The sequence below is a fragment of the Lontra canadensis genome, unplaced genomic scaffold, assembly GCF_010015895.1.
Source record: "Lontra canadensis isolate GAN:19392208 unplaced genomic scaffold, GSC_riverotter_1.0 scaffold5, whole genome shotgun sequence".
Lineage (NCBI taxonomy): Eukaryota > Metazoa > Chordata > Mammalia > Carnivora > Mustelidae > Lontra > Lontra canadensis.
In genome coordinates this window covers 16,184,652-16,205,101 of record NW_022630999.1, presented here as the reverse complement: position 1 = coordinate 16,205,101, position 20,450 = coordinate 16,184,652, and the positions used below count along the sequence as shown (strand labels likewise).

The following is a 20,450-nucleotide window of genomic DNA, read 5'->3' as shown; positions in this document are numbered from 1 at the left end:
GAACAGGGAAGGGCATTTCGGGCAGAGCGACAGTGTGAACAGAGGTGCTGAGGCCCAAGGGGACACATGGTCTGTAGAACCGGACCTGGAGCGCAGTGATGGGAGGCAGGAGATGAATCTGATGAAGGCAGAGCAAGGCCAGGGAAAAGGCCTGATGAGAGGTGTGGGAAGGCTTTCTTGAGGGCTTTGAGTGGTGGAGATGGGAGCTGAAAGTTGGTGGAGGCTGGCGTGTGGAGAATGAGCCAGAGGACAGGCGGGGAGCTCTAGAGCAGCGGCGAAGCTGTGGATGGGTCCAGGAATGATAGAAGATGGTGCCCAGGATTGGGTGGTGGCTGGGAGATGGGGGAGGCCTGGGGGAGCCATGCCAGCTTCTCCCTAATCCCCTCAGTGTTGTCCTCCCCCAGGATAGGGGCTGGGACAGGCCTCCCACTCCACAGACACGTGCTGGGGTAAACCTCTATTTCCACCCTGCCCTGGGCCTGCTCTTTCTTGCGTCCTGCTGTTGGGGAGGGTGAGGCAAACTGGCCTCATTGCTGGATGAGGAAGCACAGAGAGGTCCAGGGATCTAAGCAAGGTCACAGAGGGACAGTGCTGGGTACAGAAGCTGGGTCTCCTGATGCCAGCAGCCTTTCTTGCTGCCTAACCAGAGTGCCCAAGGGGTCCTCAACCCAGCCCTGCCAAGCCTCCAAACCCACCCCTGGTCCACCTAGGGTAGGAGAGCAGGGACAGGAGACTTCACAGCATCCCAATCATGGAAGACACTTGGAGAGCCAACTTACTCATTTTACAGATAGGGTAACTGAGGCCTAGAAGCCTAAGGGAGAAGGGATTTTTGCTAAGTCCCACAGCAGGACAGTGCTGTCGTGGAAAACCTCAGTCTTCTGACTGCCAGCTCAGTGCCCCTTCATCCCACCTTTCTGAGAATGCAGGGTTTGGCCCTCCACCTCGTACCCGAGTGACAATGATGACAATAGCACTACTACTGAGGGAGAGAGAGAGAGCACGTTCACTAAGTGCCAGGAGCGGGGCCAAGCCATTTGAGTGTATTCTTTCCCGTAGGGTGAGCTAGGGTCCTACTATCCCCATCTTGCCAATGAAGCAGCTGGAGCTCAGAGAAGTGAAGTCACCCACCTGAGGCCACAGAGCAGGAGAGTGGCTTGTCTGGAAGTTTTTCTTTCTTCTCCAGCCAAGCCAGCCTGGGAAGATAGTGCACCCGTGTGTGTGTCTCTCTCCTAAACCTGGGATTTTGCTTATACAAATATCTGCTTCCTCTTCCTTCTCTGGCTCATGCAAAAGAGCCTCAGCTCTCCCCTTAGCCGCACCTTTAGATGGACGCCCCCCGGCAACCAGAGACCCAAGACAGCCCTGATACGACACCCCCGCTCCCCCCTCCCGAGGACACTGTAACTTTGTCCAAAAGTCCTGGGCTGGGCATCGGGGATGGCTGGTCTGCTTCACCTTAGCCTCAGACTTGCTATGTGACCTTGAGCACTTTCCTGCCTGGGTCTCAGTGTCCCCGTATCCCCACTGGGGACCGGTTGTGTCAGACAGTGGTCCAGCATGGTACTGGGACTGTGTGTATGGAGAAGCTTCCATCCATGTCACAGCCTCCCTCTTCCTCTGACTGCCCCTTATCTCCAGGAGAGGCTGTTAATTGGACCCTCCTTCCCTCTGGCTCCCGTGGTGGCCCCTCTCTCCTCTGGCCTGACCACGGCCTCCTGGGGTGGAGAGCAGAGGCATGGTCTCATAAAGATCTTGGAGATAACTTGGTTTTTAAACAGGTTATGGCCCTGGAAGAGGAAAGATCCTGGGCTGAGCTTTCTGCTGGAAATGGTTTGCTTAAGAGAAGATGGTGGGCTAACTTTCAGCCTACCCAGATCCCAGCCCAAGGGCTTTGACTCACTCTGTGACATTGGGCCAGGAACTCTCCCTGGCTGAGTGCTTTCTGAGCTGGAAGAGGGGCTGGTAATTTCTGCACTTCCCACCTCCAGGGGGCAGACGTGAGGCTTACAGGTGGGTGCTGGGGCTCCTGCGAGGTGTCCTTCCTTCTGGACCCCTCCATCACCTTTCCTCTCACCCTCCAGAGGCTGGGGCGCCACCTGCTGGGACTGCAGGGTATTGCCAGAAGGCTCGCGGGCTGCTGTCAGTCGTGACCCCTGGACAGACTTGTGGGTTCTCCTCCTGCTCCCTGTGGAGGAGGGAGGCAGTCCCCCAGTACATATCCACTTCAGAAGGGATGCTAGAATCAAAGGCATAGGGGCAAAGTGCCGAAGAAGCACTGTGTCTGACCCATTGTTCAGAGGAGACACAGCAGAGCCAGGGAAGGAAAGGAATATCACTGCACGAGTCAGTGGTCTAGCAAGGACTGGGGCCCAGAAGTCCCAACTCCCTGGCCAGGGCACTCCTGCAGCCTCTCAGAAGGACCTAGTGCTGTGGGGAGGGCAGTCAGTCCAAGGTCGACCACGATAGCCTCGATGCTAGTCCCCCACCTCACTTGTGTTAGCCCGTCCTCCGGAGTGCACCACAGAGACTTGGTCTTATCTGTCACTGTTTAAGATCAGGCATGGGCCTTCCTGACCTTCAGGATAAAGCCAGGCTCCTCTTGGGGCCACAAGGCCCTGAGACCTGGCCCCTCGGCTTCCTCTCCAGCCTATAACCCCGAATGTCTCCTTTCTGCACCTCACCATTCTTTTCCTTCTGCTCAAACACACCGAGCTCCTTTTGGCTTCCAAGTTTTTGCATATGCTGTTCCCTCTGCCTAGAACACTGTTCCCACCTTCGTGCTGTGTGTGGCCTCTTAACCTCAGGTCTCAGTTGATATATTTCTTCCTCAGAGAGGCCTTAATCGACCTAAACAAGAGCCCCCAACTGCCCTACCATTATTCTTCATCTCTTCACACTAAACACAATTTGATATTATTAATTTGTGCTTTCCTTTGGTGTTCGTGAGCTCATGAGGGTGGGGCACACAGTAGGTGCTCCATTAATTTCCATTGCGTGGATAAGTGGCAAGAGGGACAGCATGGCCTGTGAGTCAGAGACCCCATTCCAGACTTGCTGTGTGCCTTCATGCAGGTTTGAGCTTCTCTGGGACCCAGCGTATCCAGTGTGGGGGAGATAGGTGGCCTCTGATGGCCCCACTGTTTTGAGGCTCCTTGAGCCATCCGGGTACCAGAGCACACCCTTGATTTCGAGGGTACTGAGCCTGAGGTCAGCGGGAGGCTGAGAGAGGCCAAGGCAGGCAGGGCCTCAAAGCCCTATCTCCTGGGACCTTGGCAGACTTTGGTGGCTATAGTTTGGCCTAGTAAGAGCAGTCCTAGAAATCTAGGGCAGGAATGTGGTCCAAAGTCCGCCCCCCTTGGTTTGTCTGTGCAACCAGACAGCTACCATGCTGAGCGTCCAGGACGGGAAGGGGCAATTTCCACTGTGTGCCTGTTCTGCCTCCCTAGCTGCAGGTACAAGGTAACACCTGCTCAGAGTATGCAGGGTGGAAGGACACTGGGCTAGATGTCAGGATCCTTGCATCCCAGGATCTCTCTCTCTCTCTGCTAACTTTGGGCAAGTCTTCTCCACTCTCTGGGCCTCAGTTTCCATGCCTGTCCTATGGGCACGCTCTTAGGACTCTTCCTGCCCAGATATCCAAGATGACGGTGCCGATGCCTGGGACATGTGTGCTGCTTCCTTGCCCCAGGCCTGGGGAGCCTGGGAGGGGGGCAGTGCTGGGAGCGTGGGAGAGCCAGATGTGGTGGCTGCTGGCCCTGCCTGAGTGAGAGCTGAGCTGGCCTACTGGGAATTCTCCCACTCAGGAGCCCTTTCCGGGCCCCCCTCCCCCTGCCCCACTGAGAGCTGTGGCTTCCGGCTCTGACAAGCGTGGGTGGGGGTCTGGGGGTGGGGGTTCAGTTCAGCCTGATTCCCTCCTTTAGGGAAGAGCCGTTCCTGTCCTGGGACGGGAACATGACGAAGCCTTGCTCAGTCACTGTCCGGCGTGAGCTGCCATCATCTGGGCTGTAAGATGAGCATTTGGATGGGCCCCCCTGAAGCCCGGATGGTGGACTTCTGTGACAGTGGCTCCTGGAGGCGCCTGAGCATTGTCACCTTCGGTGGGGCCCCCTCGCTCTGCTCCAGTCCTTGCATAAAACACCAGGTGTGTCACTTATGCGGACCTCTCAACCACTCTGCAAGGGAGACACATGCATCCCCACTTTACAGCTGAAAACACTGAGGCTCCTAGAGCTCAGGTAGTGTCATTTGTCCAGGCCATGCAGCTAGGAAGTGGAGGAGCTGGGCTGGAACTTCCAATGTCAGGGCTCAGGCTCTTGATCTGCCTCTATGCAGTGGGGAGGAGGGGTGCTGAACCCCAAGGCCCAGAGCTCCCTTCTCCCTATAGACCCCACTTGCTCCGCCTCAGGCAGGATGCTCTGTTCACCCACTGTGAGCCCAGCTTTTCCAAGTCAGCAGGCTGGACCAGGCTCCCTGCATCTTGGCAGTGCCTGCCCTGTCCACGACGGGGCTAGGGACTGTGTGGATCCCCCACCCCCCATCTTGACGGTACTGCACTGCCCTCTGTGTACAGAGGAAACTGAAGCCCAGAGAAGGAAGAGCTCAGCTCAGGGGCACACAGCAATGGGCTGCAGCTGGAATGAGGGGAACTCCGTATTTCGGTAATACTTCCAGACACTGTACTGAGTCCTTTAAGTGTGGTACAAATTGCAGTAGTCTTTCAAATCATCCCTCAAATCAGCTCCATTTACCAGAGGATGAAATTGAGGCTTGGAAGTCTCAGTGACTTGCCCAAGGTCATGCAGCTTGGCCTTGCAGAAGCTGGGATTTGAACCCAACTCTGTTTCTGGCTCTGGACTCTGCCCTTTCCATCATGAGCCCCCTGAGTCATCTGTCCAGCTCTTGGTGCGTGCCCTGTGGTGTTCCGTGGGGCTCTGCATCCCCCAGCCCCATCTCAGCTGAGAGGAGGCTTAGCAGCCCTGGTGCCTGCCAAGGGTTAATGGTGGTAGGGGCTAAGTGATTCCAGATGGGCCAGCCGGACGGCTGGGCTGGCCGGAAACCGGCCGCCGCCAGCTTCCCGGGGGAGCCGCCACCAGCCACCCCCTCCCCTCTGTGCTGCATCTCTGGCCCCCAGCTGTCCCCTTGCCCTGGGGCCCACCAGCCTCCTCTCTCTAGCCAGAACCCAACTCTAAGCCACTTGTAAACAGAGCATCCCAAGGGCCTCCCAGCACAGTGGGTTCAACCCTGTTAGGTACAGATGGGAAACTGAGGCTCAGAGAGGAGAAGATATCTATCTAAAGCTACACAGCAACTCCACAGCTGGGTCTCCTCACTCCCAGACTTGTTTGGGGGTTGGGAGTTAGGGTATGAAATGCCTCCTTGATCCCCCACCCGCTACCACCCCTGGAGCTGTTCTGGTCCTAGCAGTTGGGTCAAGGCTTTGGAAGTGAATGGCCAAGGCAAATGCTAAGAGTTGCAAAGACTCATACAGTCTTTGGGCATAAGAAATATTAGCGTAGGCTTGACCCTGTGGTCTTTGGAGTCCCCCTGCTCCCCCCATGACCCCACTGCTACCACACTGGTCTGGGACCCCTCTCAATCCCCACTCAGATAAGACCAAGAAGGGACCTCAAGATGGATGTGCTGTTGTGACGGCATAAAATCCCAGCTCAGGCAAACACTCCTGCTCATGAACTGGGGCCCAAGGTGAGGCCCAGGAGAAGAAGCGGGTAGACAGAGGTCCACCAGATAGGACAGAAGGAGCCCTGGGCAGAGTCAGACTACCTGTGTGACCTGGGACACCTTTCTTTCCCTCTCTGGGACTCAGTTTCCCCATGTATACAGTGTCAGGGCAAAGGGTGATTTGCCTCAACTCTCTAAACCCTTTTAAAATGATGCCCTTGGGCATCTAAGTGCCAGGAGTCTATGACCAGAGATGTCTTCTGGTCTGAGGAAATGAGGCGGACTAATTGGGTGGGACGAGAGGTCCAACCAGGTTTTGGAGGGGCCTCAGCAGACCCTAGCGGGGAAGGAATGGCAAGAGGCTGGCAATGGAACATCCGGTCCTCAAAAATCTGTGTTGGGGGACTGAATGAGAGGCAGGGACAGGGTCCCCAGGAAGAAGGTGGGACAGGAGCCCCAGTCTGCTCTGCAATGTGGGGTCAGATCACCTGTGTCTGCTCCATCATGGAACTCAGGAGGCCCGACTCCATGCCAGTTCTGCCCTTGCTGTGTGAGCTTGGGAAGCTCCATTCATGCCTCTGGGCTTCTGTTTCATTGTCTATGAAATGGGGAAATAATCCTTTCCTGATGCTCCAGGGCCTGTGAGAGGACAGGAAGGAATATGTTTGGAAATCTGAAGCACACCAGTGACATGGAGCAGGTCTCCTTCCCTCTCTGCGCCAATGCACCCCCGCCTTGGGTTTCTTCTTCTGAAAAGTGACTGATAATAAAAAACCATCAGTTAAAGGAACTCTCAGCCTCCCTGTCCTTCTTTGGGGACCTGTCTGTGCCTCATTGTGTCTCTCACGAGCCCAGGCAGGCCTGGAGTCAGGGACTGTGTCTTACTCATTACCATGTTCCCAACACGTGTCACATAGTAGGTGCTCAACGTGCTTGTTCAATAAATGGATGTTGATTGAATCAATTATATAGGTTATGAGAGCTGCATTTATACATGGGGAAACAGGCACGGAGAAGGGAGCCCACCCAGGTGACACGGCAAGGCATCAGGGAGGTGAGGCCAGGCCACTTTTTAATAAAAGTGACTCAGCGGTTGGCGTGGGCTGCGGAGTTTCTAAACATCCCCTCACATCCTGAGAGAGCAGGCGACGGAGGGAGCAAGCCGAGGGGAAAAAAGGAAGAAAAACAAGAAACTTGGGGGAAAAGAAAGAGAGGGGGGAAGAAACTGAAATTGAAAACAGACACACGCGTCCTCCTTCCCCGCCCCCTCGCCCCCCTTCTCCCAGCGGAGCCAATCGGCAGCAGCCCTGCAGCCTTTCCCCCAAAGGGGGGGGTCAAGGAAGCCCACAGTGGTGTGAGCTCGTGGGGCTGCCAGCGCCCGCAGTCCCTTCCCATCCCGTCTGGAACCCAGGATCCCTCTGTGAACAAGTTGGAAGCAGAGAGGAGGAGGACAGCAAGGAGAGAAGCAGCCCCTCTGACCAGCTGCGCGGGGCAGCAGCCTGTGCGGGGCAGCAGCCTGTGCGGGGCAGCGCAGCCCAGCCGGCCAGACCCAGGGAGGCCTCTCCTGCCAGCCCTGCTCCTCCAGAAGGATGCTTTGGGAGTGAGGCCACTCCTCACCCCTGCAGCCCCTCACTCCCTCCATTCTCCCGAGGCTCCCGGAGACTACAGCTGTCCTCCCTGCTCTCCTGCCCAGCCACTGCCCCATTTGGGGTCCAGCAAAGTCTTTCTGTTAATGAGAGGTCAGTGAGGAGGACTTCCTGGAGGGGGTGACAGCCCACAGCTCAGGACTATGCCCGCACCTGAAGGCATTAGCAGCAAGGTAAGTGCTGGGAGAAGGGGGATCCCCAGTCCCTTGCCCTGTCCCCTTGATCCAGTCTGCGCCTTCTTGGGTAGGTCAAAAAATGGAAAATATTTTTAACAAAACCAGATGGGAGGAGGCCAGGAGGCTGTGGGCGACGTCAGGGCTGAAGGAGCCAGCTTTCTCCTCTCCTGCTCAGGCTGCGTCTGGGGTGGGTGGCCCCTGTCTCCAGAGCCCTGCTGCCCCCTGCTTTCATCAAGGGAACCTCAGAAGTTTCTGGGTGCAGACTGAGGGCCTCCAAAACACAGCACAGCCTGAGGGGGCTGGGAGAGCTGGAAGAAGCTTGAGAGGGGAGTTGGGAGGCGGCAAGCGGGGTCCGCGGAAAGGGGATCTAGCCGGGGATAGAGGACCTCGGAACCATGGCCCCTGTCTCTGGGCCCAAGCCTTGTCCTTAAGAATCTGTCTGGCCCTATGCCAGTCGGCCGCCAGGCAACGTCTGGGGATTTAAATGGATTTGCAGATTTTCCAGATTCCTAAGATGTCCTTCTAAACCCCCAGTGGCTGGGAAAGCATGAAGACAAGGGGGCCGTGGCAGGCCTAGCCAAGCAGTCACGCAGCTGGGGCCATGGGGCTGGGGGCCTGGGCCTGGCTGTCAGATGTGGGGGGCCCCTCTGTGAAGAAGGGGGAGTCGGTTATTGGGTCTTTCCTTCTGGACCCAGGCAGCTGGTTGGGCCGCCTTGCTGCCTCCCTCCTTCCGGACGCTGCTTTGACTCCATCCTACACATGAATCTGATCACGATCCCGTCTTTGATTCTCCTGTGTAGAAAGCCCCAACTCCTAATAGTAGCTGCCATTGATTGGCACCTACTGCATGTCAGGACCCCTTGGAGAGCTTTATGGGCCTGATCTCACGTAACTCACCAGCAGCTCCGAGGTGGGCACGGATTTTATGCAGGTTTTGCGTGTGAGGTTCAAGGCAGCTACAAAACTGTATCACAGTGCTAGTAAGTGGCAGAGTTCAGGGAGATAATAAGCTGCCTGCCCTGTTTCTCCAAACTTGGGGCTTGTGTTCCTGCCAGTCAGATCCTAGGGTTCTCAGGAACAGTATGAACAATCCTGCCCATGAGAACGCCCTCCTCATCACCTCCATTTTCCTTCATGGACCTTCCCGACTTCACCTCCTCCAGGCAGCCTTTCAGGTTCTTCAAGCCATGCCCTTTGCCTGGTTGCTTGGCCTTCTCTTCCTGTGTGCACATCAGAGATCATTTGGGCCCCAGGTTCCCCCATCTCGTGTTCTGTCCCCAGCATGGGCAGGGGGCAAATGTGCTGATCAAAGGTAGGAGGGGGCTCACTGAAGACTTTCTGTTCCCAAATGTGAGACCAGAACCAGGCCCCTCGGTTCCCTCAGGTGCCCTTCCAGAACATCACGTTGTTCCTCCCGATGGCATTTTACTATGTCAAACAGAGAGGAGCGTCTCGGCCTGTCTCTGCAATCTCAGAGTGCACAAAGGCCTATAGCCAGATATCTGAAGTCGTGCAGGCCTCCCCTGCCTCTGAGCAAGAGGCTCTGGGTCCACAATGCTCGGGGATGGAGGGCCGTGTTGCTCACGGTCATAGAGCGCTTGCCCTGTGCCAGGTGCAGAGCCCGGGACCCCATGCCCCTTGTAACCCCCGCAGCAGCTCTTGGGAATCCATACTGCTGTTACCCTGTTTGGCAGAAAAGGAAAAACCAAGGCCCAGAGAGGCTACCCGACTTTTCCAGTATCACAGAGTTAGAGTTGGTCCTTAGGCCCAGGTCTGCTTGAAACCAAAGACTTAACCCCTTGCTACCCACGGAGGCCCAGGTCAGAAGGGAGAGAATCTCATCCTTCCACAGAGGCTGCTCCTGGCTCCAGCACCTTCCACAGCAGGAAGTTCAGCACCAGGCCCCACCTGCTCCCAGGTCCACCTGGAGTCTGGCCGGGTCCTGAGTGAGGAAGGAGACCATCTGGCCAGCACCTTCCCTTCACTGGTGACCAGGCAGCCCTCCCTCCTGTGTGGGAAGAAGAGCTGAGACTTGTAATTGCCCACAGATGTGGGACAGCAGAAAGCACCATGGATTCAGAGTCAGGAGACCTGGCGTTGGCCCTGGCTCAACTCAAGTCCATTGCTTGGCCAGCCTAGGGGCCCCATGTCCTTTATCTGGACGGCATCTACATCTGGAAGGCAGTGGACACCATGGGTAAACCACATCAGGTTTGGGCATCAGGGGACCGTGCATTAATCCCTAGTTGGCTCCTGGCTGGCTGTGTGACCCCGGGCCAGCGCTCTGTCACTCTTGGCATCAGTTCCCTCCTCTGTGAGCAGCAGGGGCGTGTAAGCCCTGCGAGTGGAACATAGGTAAGGCGCTGAGCAGCTCTCGCTGGGCTCTCACAGGGCTGGACCTAATGGTCATGGGCTGAGAGAGGGCCACTGCTCTCCCTTCTCCTGCATGGGACCCAGCAGTGAATCAGTCTGGGATCCACAAAGGAACAGGTCCACGGGAGGGACCTGGACACCATACGTATGGTAAAGGCCACTTCCACCTTCCAGGCATGGTCTGGCTCTGAGACCAGCTGCCTTCTGGACTAGAGGAGGGGGCTTCATGTTTTGCTCAGGATGGGCTGCTGAGTGTGGTGGGGAAGGAAGAAGGAAGGAGAGGGTCCCTTGACTGCCCTGAAATGCCCTCTGTGCCCACCTTATGTCCTTGCACATGTCAGAATCCTGCAGGCAGGGGGCCCTTGCCCTCCTCGGAATGCAAGGAGATCTTCCTCCATTGTTTTCCATAGGCCTTCCTGGGAGCCTCCCAGGAGGCAGAGTTCATAGCCCCTATGCTGGGGAGCAGTGGGGGCAGGGTGAGATAACAGGGACCAGCAATCCCTGAGTGCTTTCGTAGTGCCTCCCATCCCATTACTGTGAAGTTCACTGCTGTGGTCCTTGGGGCTTCGAACAGGCCCAGCATTCAGAAAGTGCTTAATAAATATTTGCCAAACTAATATAATCATCACAGCAACCTCCAGGAGTAGATATAAACTCTCTCTGTTTAACAGATGAGGAAACGCCGAGAGAGGTTAAATCAGTTGCCCAAGTTCCCACAGCTAGGAAGTGGGAGAGCTGGGGTTTTCGTCTGGGTGTTTGTGACCCCAGAGCCCAAGAGAGGCTGGGTGGGGTGCGGGCCACCCCTGGGGAACCAGCATAAACTCTGACAATGGGCCTGAGCTGTGGGGGCCCCCAGAGTTCCAGAGGTGGTCCTCAGACCCTGGAACCCATCCTGTGTGACGGTGGCTGAGTCAGTCCTAAGCTGGGCCTCAGTTTTTCATCAATAAGACCCAGGAGGTTGAACGAGATGATCTCTGAGCTCCTTCCAGGCCGAAAACAATTCCAGGATTCCAAGCCCCGCCAACCCAGATTGGCAGCCACACAGCCTGTTGGGTACACAGGCATCCTGTATCTTTAACTTCACGGTGAAAGGATTTTTTCTTACTCTTTCTTTACCCATTACAGAAAGAGGTCAGGATCGATGTTCACTAATGGAAAACTGTAACCTGCTATAAAGAGGAGAAACTTTCTGCAGTTAGAACAGCCCATTCGTTAATGTACTCGGTTTCTTGGGGAGCTCCAAGGGTGTATTCCTGCAGAGCCCCTGTGCCCATTTCTTGGGGTACGGAGAGAGGAAGTCAGAAGATGCGCCTGTTGGGGTGTGTATGGGTGGATGCTCTGAGCCTTTAGGTCCTTTCCGATGCTGATTTTTCAAATCTCATGTGCTTTGATTTCAAGAGGAAGAAGGGCTTTGGCTCAATGGTGCATGTATGAATGGTGGGGTCCAGAAGTGAGGGAAGTGATGCGGGGTCTTGAGGGGAACGGGTGTGGAATTTACACACTTGTGGCTTCTAGTTTAAGAGCCACCTTAAGACCCTCCCAAGACTTCAGACTCAGAGCCAACGGCTTTCTGAACCCCCAGACCCTCACCCCAGGGACTACCCCCTTCCTAGATGCTTTCTGGTACACCCTGCCCCCCGTCTAGTTCAGGAGGCTGCAGATCAAAGTGTATTGCTTTAGCTGCACTATTAGTACCCTTTCTTCTCCTCTCTTCAGCTCAGAGCTCTTTGATGTCTCAGGAGCCCGAAACCTTCCATCTGCCAGAGGTACCACCTTCTCCACCCTGTGATGGGAATGATCGTCTCTTGGGAAGTGGGGGCAGCAGGGTCAGAGAGTCAGTTCCTGAAGGTCAGAGATGGAAAAGACTCCGGGAGTCACCTGGTTTGACTTCCTTGTTGTACGGGTGGGAAGCTGAGGTCCAGAGAAGGGCTGGTCCGGAAGAGAGGTCCAGTCGTATGGACGGTCAGTGGTAGCACTGAGCCCGGGACCCAGCCAAGTACGTGCTGTCCATCCACCTCTGCCATCTGGGGACTCCCTCAACCTCAGTTCTCCCTGGCTGAGGTCACAAGGCAGAGTTTGGGCTAAAGAGGAAATGCCATTTCTATGAGTAGATTTTTGTGGACCCAGAGCTCTCCCCACGTCAATTCTCTATTCTGGCCAAAATTTCCTTTTATATAAGAAAAGGGGAGACCTAGGGTGCCACTCAGTGACCCCAGATGTTCCATCCCGCTTTGCCCTTAGCCCCTGCCAGGCTTCTGTGGCTGTTTCAAATCCTCATTGCCGCCCTTAATAGCCTTTCTTCCCAGAAGTCAAACCAGCTGGCGGGTCAGGGTCTCCTCGCTTGAAACTGAGCCTCATTTAAGCATAGGGGGATTCCAGGGTCAGTCCATTGGGCGAGGCTCAGCTTTAGGAACCTGTCACAGCCGTAGCTTAGGGCATGGGACTTGAAGGGAAAGGCTCGCTCTGACACAGTAGATGGTGGGCTACCCCACCCCTCAACCTGTATTTGCACCCTTATCAGTTCTCACTCTGCGACCTGTCTGCGGAATGGATAAATAATGCATGGGAGAGACGGATAGACATGCTGCTGGCTGGCTGGACAGTTGGCCTCCCTTTTAGTCCAGGGAGCAGGGCTGATGCTCCACACTTAAAATTCTTTTCTTTCTTTCTTTTTTTTTTTTTAAAGATTTTTATTTACTTATTTGACGGAGATCACAAGTAGGCAGAGAGGCAGGCAGGGTGGGGGGTAAGCAGGCTCCCCGCTGAGCTGAGAGTCCGATGCGGGGCTCGATCCCAGGACCCTGAGATTATGACCTGAGCTGAAGACAGAGGCTTAACCCACTGAGGGACCCAGGCGCCTCTCACGCTTGCAATTCTTTTTTTTTTTTTTTTTTTAGATTCTTTTATTTATTTGACAGACAGAGATCACAAGCAGGCAGAGAGAGAGAGGAGGAAACAGGCTCCCTGCTGAGCAGAGAGCCCGATGCGATGCGGGGGCTCAATCCCAGGACCCTGAGATCATGACCTGAGCAGAAGGCAGAGGCTTTAACCCACTGAGCCACCCAGGCACCCCCACGTTTGCAATTCTTTTTTTTTTTTTTAAGATTTTATTTATTTATTTGACCGACAGAAATCACAAGTAGGCAAAGAGGCAGGCAGAGGGAGAGAGGGAAGCAGACTCCCTGCTGAGCAGAGAGCCCGATGCGGGGCTTGATCCCAGGACCCCGAGATCATGACCTGAGCCGAAGGCAGAGGCTTAACCCGCTGAGCTACCCAGGCACCCCTGCAATTCTTAATAATTTTGGAACGGGGGTCCTGCGTGTCCGTTTTGCAATTGGCTCCACAAATTACATAGCTGGTTCTGCCCGGTGCCTCAGGCGGGGTTTGAGATGGTTTCATATCCAAAACTGGCCTTGCTGCCACACCCTCCCACAGATGCTAACCTGCCCCTGTCACTCCCATTTGAGGATGGGGAGCTCCCTCCTCCCGCAGTGCTTGGAGCTGGCCTGTTACCACTGCCCAGCCAGCAGCCAGCCACCCCCTACCCCACTATTAATGTCCTGGTGCCTCCGGAACAAAGCCTGAATCCTCACCCAGGACCCCAGGCCTTTCCCAGAGTGACCTCTGCCTTTCTTCCTGGTGTCAGACATGAACCCTTCCCTACCTCTTTGCTAAAGACCCCTGATTTCTGATGTCAGAGCTTTCCCCCTGCTGTTCTCCCAGATGCCCTGAGATCTCCCATTTCCCACACAGAGCCACTGTGGGATACCCTTCCCTGGCATCATCCACCAAAGAAACTGGCTAAATCCTGGAGGCCAAGGTGGAGGACTCCCCCTCCCCCACTAGAAGAATCCCATATTCGGGACACTTGCCATTTACTGAGCACCTGTTTTGTGACAGGTGCTTTTCATCATCATTGCTGCCCCTCAAAGCAATGGAAAATGAAGTCTGGAAAAGGAAGTCTCTTGTGTCGTTTTCCTGGAAATTGGAACTCGGGGAAGTTAAAGTCAGAGAGGTCACACCGTTATGAGGGAGGAGAACTTTCACTTAACTTGGACCTGGATTAAATGGCTTGAGAGCTGGACTACTACATCTGACCTGGCTGGGCTCCCATGTGCTTTTGGTGCCCTGGGTGGTACCAGGCACGGCTTGCTGGCTTCAGGGTCCCCTTTTGCCCTCCAACCTAGCCCATCCCATCACCACCCTGGAGGGAAAGAGTCACCATCGCCTGCCCATGTCAGCTCTCCAGCCTAGTGAACCCCAAGCCATTAGAGGACATGCCTGAAGACCAGAAGGGCCGACCCCTACAAGGCTGTGTGATCCCTTATGGTGTGTAAGCATCTATTAAGCATCTACTATAAGCCTAATTCTGTATCAGGAATTTGGGGGCATCTGAAAAAATTTTAGGTGTGTTTCTTCATTTGTGGGGAATCAAGTGAAGGAAATAAGGCAAAGGTACAGGAAGGGTGGTTGGCAGACCTGGGATTGAGGCCTGGGTTCTGGTCCCGGGTGGGCCTTTAAATTCCCGGCTATGCTAGGGGACACCCCCCGCCCGCCGAGGCTGCCAGCCGTACCAATAACAGGCAGCTACCCTTCCTAAGAAGTCCTTCTGGAAGGGCCTTTCCCATCTCATTTATCACAGGCATCCCTTCGCTGACGGGCCGGCCAGGGGGTCTGAGCTGTGCACTCACTGGCCGGGTGAGTGAGTAAGTGACTTATTCTCCCATGAGTGCAGGAAGAACGAGGCCCCTGACTTGGCACAGGGCTGTGTGCCAGGCCCTGTTCTAAGCATTTTACTTGTATGAACTCATTCAGTGGCCTCCCCAGCTCAGTGACGAACCCCGACTTCCAGATGGGAACGCTGAGGCACAGAGAAGCAGAGTAGTGTCTGTGGGAGAGTCGGGGTGCAGGACTGGAGAGGAGGGATGAGAGAGAGACGCTGAGAAAGGGAGAGGGAAGCAGAATGTGGGCGTTTTCTCCCCTCTGGCTCTGCCGCCCCAAGGGCTCTGAGGGGAATCTCAATGCTCCACGTTGGCTCCAATTAATGGCAGGGTTTCTCATGAGCACTCGCTCCGCCCGCCTGTGGGCTTGGGCTCGAGGCTGGTGGGGGCAGGCCACGTGCTGGTGGGTCAGGACAAACGGCCCGAGGCCTGCCTGCCCCCTGCCCACTTGGCTCTGAGAACCCATTCTATTTGCGGCCCCCACCCCGGCCCGGGGCTGATCCCGAGCTGGCAGCAGCCCGGGGAACAGAAGGTTTGCTTGTCTGCGTCTGCTGCACCCCCCTCCCCAGCCTCAGCTTGGGACCCCTCTCAGGGGCTCCTTTGGCTGCCAGGATCTGGGCTCTCCGTTGCCATGGCACCGGCCGGAGATGAGGCTCAGGGGGGCCGGGGGAGGGCAGGGGAGGCAGTGCAGGGAGGGCAGCGAGGGATGGTGGAGGCCCAGAACTCTGCAGCTGCCGAGGTGCTGGGGCCCCCACAGGGACAGGCCTGGACCCCAAGCACAGTGGGCCTGGGCCTGTGGCAGAGCCGGCCACACACCTAGCCTGATTGCCAGGGTGCTCCAGCTCGGAGGCCCTTAGGAGGGGCCTCGGGGCAGGCCAGTTACTGCTGGGGCATGGCCTCTGCCAGACCCAGGCTGTCCTCAGCAAGGACTCCTCTCCCCACCCATGAGCTGACCCTCAGGCTCTACAGGGAAGTTGCTGGAAGGATCTGAGCTCTATCCCTAGCTTGACTTTCAAATTGCTGGGTGAGCTGGGGCATACCCCGTGCTCACTCGGCACCGCAGCAAGGGAAGGCTAAGGACTCAGACTGGAGGATCCTTCAGTCCTTGGGAGCCTGGATTCTGTACGGACCCCATTAGGGTAACCTCGTGTAGTCTTGTTTCCCTATGGACAGACCTGTTTCTGGGCGGGAGACAGGGCCGCCCATCGTAATGGTTAAGAAGACAGGTTTGAAGTCCGACGAGCCTGAATTTGCACCCCACCTTCATGGCTTACTGAATGTATCACCTTGGGCAAGTTACCAGATCTCTCTGAGACTCAGTTTCCTCCTCATGAAAGGAAAATAACGATTGTCACAGGACTGTTGTGAGGACAAAACAAGATCCCCAATGTAATGAACATTTCTGAGTAGCCTGACCTCTGAGGGTCCCGAGCCGTCCAAGGATGGTCTGCGTTTACGGATAAGGGGGTGAGACCCTGACCATGGGAGGTGTGCCATTGTGGACGGGACAACCCCTTGGTTGGCAGAGAGGAAGAGGGAGGCGTGTGGGGCTGAATGTCTGGGGTCCCTTCTAGCCCCAGGGCTGTAGGGCTCTGTGAGAGGTGGTATGACTCCCGCCTTGTTCTTCGGCTTCAGGCTTACCCCGTTACAAGGAGGGCCTGGACCAACAGGCAAGGTCTGGAAGCAGAGCGGAAAGAACAAGGCGGGTGTGGCTCGTGGACGGAGCCTGTGCTGGGTGCCAGGCATGGCTTTGTCATCTTTACCTCCTGCCTCAGGGAGGCTGTGATGTGGGTGTGGAGCCAGGGTGCTTGGGGGTCAGTCGGCCCAGCACTGAGCACCAGTTCCACCACTGGCAAGCCCCATGCCCAAGGGCAAATGATTTAACCCCTCTGTGCCTTGCTTTCCTCATCTGTGAAAGGGGGCCCCCACCCAGAGATCATGGGTTGTTCCGCTGTCATCAGCCCAGGTACTGGGAGGCCCAAAAGAATTCAGAGAGACCTATTGTTATCCCTGTTGTTTTCAAGGCCGGCTAGCTCCTTGTTCCATCTCACAGGGGCTCCGGGGATCCAGAGGGCTCCGGTCCGGGGATCCACGGGGCCTGCACAGAGCCCTGGGGGTGTGGTGGGCAGCCGTGGGGGACCAGCAGGGAGGCCAGCAAGGCACCAGAGAAGGCAGGAAGCGTTTGCTCGGGAGGCTGGGGGCGGGGGACAGGAGCACACGGCAGGCCTCCCTCCCTCACTGACCTCTTTTTGAGGACGGCTCCCAGCCTGTGTGGGGACCAAGGCCCCCTCCCCTGGGCCCCCAGTGGCCGTGAAGCACACACTGAGTGCTTTCCCACGAGCTGTTCCAAGTCCCCGGGCCTGCGTTATCCCCCACCCCCACGTGCACACACCCTGGCGGGGGAGGGGATGTGTGGCAGGAGGGGGTGATCAGGCTTGGGGGGGAATCAGTCCGTTCTTTATCAGCCTGGCTTGGATCCAGACAGATGTTTCGTTTTATTTTGAACTTCCAGAAAATAGGTCATTTCTTTCCATTGTGTCCCTGGGGAGGCCTCCTGGGGAGAGGAGCATACAGTGAGTGACGAGAGTGTGGGGGCCTTACTTGGGCCCCAGGGAGCCGGGAGGGCAGCGACCTCCCTTCCTCAGTCATAACAAGCTGTCGGCAGGGGCCGGGGTGCCTAGTTTCTTAGAGGCCGAGTTAAGAAGCCAGCCTAGTTCTGGGGGCAGTGGGGAGCCACGGACATGCCAGGGAAGAAGGTGGTTAGACAGGTATTTCAGAAAGGCTCCCCTGGTTTCGGTGTGAGAACAGGTCGGAGGGGACAGCCTGAAGCTGGTGAGACAGAAGAGGGGCGGTACCATGGGACAGCCAGAGGTGACCAAGCTTGCACTGGAGGGAGCCGGGGTAGAGGGACCGGAATGCCAACCCATGGAACGGGCACTGTTATTCTACCCACGTGGACTTCCAGAACGTCTGAAGCCCGGGTCAGGCCCCAACTTAGCTGATTTCTGCTGCTTTGTTTGGGGGACCTCATAGGTACCCAGAAACCAGAAATTCCTCTAGGTCTGGAGCCACATGGCAGAGTGAGGCCTGGATGTCGAGCTACATCACTATGCGATTTGGGCCAGGTTGCTCTCTCTCCGGCCCTGAGGTGCTCCTCTGGCTCGTGGGGAAATTCACTGTGTAGAGGTGGAGTGCTGAGCCCTCACCAACAGATAGGAGGGGGGCTTAGGATTGAGGGTGGCAGGTGGGAGCCCCCCAGCCTCAGCCCCTTCCCAGGCTTCTACCCCGACTGTCTCCATACCCAGTGGACTCTGCAGTCTTCCTTGGCTCCCGGGATGAAGGTCCCCCACCCATGCTGCCAGAGCACACCTACATCTCAGCCCCCTTGGAGTAAGGCCCCCCGGGCCGCCCTCTGCCAGGTCCAGCTGGTGTGGCCCTCACTCATGTGCTTTCGCAGCTGCTGGAGGGAGGACTGCATCCCTGGCTCCAGATGCTTCTTGCCCCCACACACTCCTAGGCCTCAGGCAGGCTGCCTTCTCTGAGCTGAGTCATGACATCCAGGCCAGGGCGCCTCCCCGGGTCCCCACCCCCACCCCAGCATTCCAGCTCTGCACAGCTGCCTTTCCCGAGCGAGCGGGGCCCTGAGAGCCACAGGCAACCCTGGAAGTGCACCCTGTGTACAGATGGGAAGTCCAAGGCTCAGCGAGGGGCACAACGGCACGATAGGTGGGTGACAGAGCTGGGGCTTATTCCCGTCAGCCAGGAATCTGTCCCGGTTTGTCCCCGGGGATGCAGAGTGGAGAGGGGTGTACAGAAGAGAGGATGAGGCTGCCAGCAGTGTCCCTACTTCTGCTTGGAACTTAGCCACCTTCTCTGAGGACAGGACAGGAAGAGTGACTGCCCACAGAGTAGGCCATGAAGGTAGCCTGAACCCTGGATCTTGAGCTACCGGCCTCACATCGGGGCTGGGGCTGGAGCCAGGGCTGCCCAGTCGGGTGAGTTCCAGTGCCGCATCAGCCACCTACCTGAGCCTGGCTTGCCTAGGGCAAAACACTGACACCTGTCCCTGTTTTTCTCTAAGCCTCAGTTTCCCCACCTGTACAATGGGCACAGGAAGAGGGCTGGTTTGGAGAGATGATCCCTGAGGGCCGTGAAGCTCTGATATTCTGTGACTCTAACCCCGTGACTCCATGGCTAGGCCTCCTCCTCCCTCTGGCATCTTGTTTATTCTGAGCATCCCTGGCCTGAGACTGCTCGCCCCAACACCCCCCTCCTCCTTGCAACAGGGCTGCCTCCCAACCCCACCTCCCTGCTATTTCTGCCCATTCCCTGCCTCCAGACAGAGGGTCCCTCCGTCCACTCTGGAGCCTACAGCCCCTCCAAACCCTAAAGCAGCTTGATGGTAGCTCTCAATCCTGGCCCTTTGCCTCATTCTCATCTCAGGAAATGACACTGCATCCCCAACACACACACACCCACACACACCCACACACACTCCTGCCCCTCCTCAGTGTTCCAAGTCAGAATCAGGAGTGGGGGCTCATGCAAACTACCTCTCACTCCAGCCCCTCCAGCCCCTATCACCAGGTCCCGTCGCCTCTCCGCTAAACCAGTCCCACCCTGTCCCCAGCCCAAACACAGAAGGTGGCGGTGGCACGGGCTGGCAGAGAGCACTCTGCAGACAGAGGTTCTGTCTCTGCTCTGCATTCCTAGGCAAGTTCCCTACCGGTTCACTGCCTTGGTTTCCCCATCCAAAACAGGAGTGACCCTTGGATGTAGCCCACAGAGTTGGCTGGTGAGCACTGGCTTGTATTAGGTGTTGTGGCTGTGTGCTCGGGTGTGTTGAGGCCTGCGTGCACACAGGCCCCCCTGCACGTGCGCAGCTTGGCTGGGGCCGGGTGCACATGTGATCTGTGGCATGCGTGCGCCCCGCCCATGGGTGTGTGGGAGAGCGCACAGGCAGCAGTCCGCGCGGAGAGCGCGTGTGCGGCCATGTGTGCCGGGTGCCGGGGAGCTGTGTGCACGTGGGATTTGTGTGGGCATGCACATGTGCAGTGCCTGCGTTGAGGGTTGGGCACACACATGGCCTGGTGCACACGGGTGTGTTTCCGAGCAGCGTGTGAGTGAGTGCGTGGGTGGGGCTCTGAGGCGTGTGAGAGCATGCTGGCTGTGTGCAAGCCTCCCCCACCACCGGCAGCCAGGGAGCCCTCCTCCCTGGCCTCCCTGTGTCGTGGGAGTCTCGGGACCCCGAGGGAGGGAAGCTACTGCTGGCGGATGTGGCCCAGATGACTGGATTTATTTAGATTAAGGTGGTGGGAAAGAGTCACAGGAACTGGAAAGACATAAGTCTGGGCTCAGAATGATTCCCCAAGCATGCCTGCTCCCCAGATTTGGGGTCCACATTCTGCTCCCCCAAACAGGTCCTTCTAATTCACTGGGAGGAGCAGGACAATGACTCCATCTTTGGACCTCTGCCCCCACCAGTAAGAGGAATCATGAGGTCTTCCTGGCCCTCAGCACGCTCCTCATGGGCAAAGAGGGGATCCCTGAGAGTCCCCGCTCTCTCTCTGCTTCAGGGGCCTCCCCAGGTAGGGGAGTATGGCAGGTAGGAGGGTGCCTGCATCCTGACTGTGACATCCGTCTTGTCCCAGGTGACTCCTCCCTGGAGCACAGCCCTCCACCTGAAGAAGTGGGGGTTGTCACAAGCAAGCCCACAACCTCTGATTTAGCTGATTGGGCCTCCGTGGGGTTGGCTGGCACTACAGCAGCCTCTGAGAAGCACAGAGGTCCTTAAGGCATTGGGTAAATAACTGGGGGTATCAGGGAGTCATCTAAGATGGGCCTGGGAGGTT

General features: G+C 56.8%; 1 protein-coding gene across 2 annotated transcripts in view; it reads left to right on the top strand.

Annotated features, from left to right (window-relative positions):
- The first annotated feature begins 7,191 nt into the window (after positions 1-7,191).
- Positions 7,192-20,450, top strand: part of PDGFRB (platelet derived growth factor receptor beta) — a 36,574-nt gene continuing 23,315 nt past the window's right edge. For both annotated transcript variants that reach the window (XM_032851537.1, XM_032851536.1), the window contains exon 1: positions 7,192-7,501. In XM_032851537.1, coding sequence (XP_032707428.1) covers positions 7,472-7,501 — 30 coding nt within the window. In that variant the 5' untranslated portion in view covers positions 7,192-7,471. The remainder of the gene's footprint in view (positions 7,502-20,450) is intronic.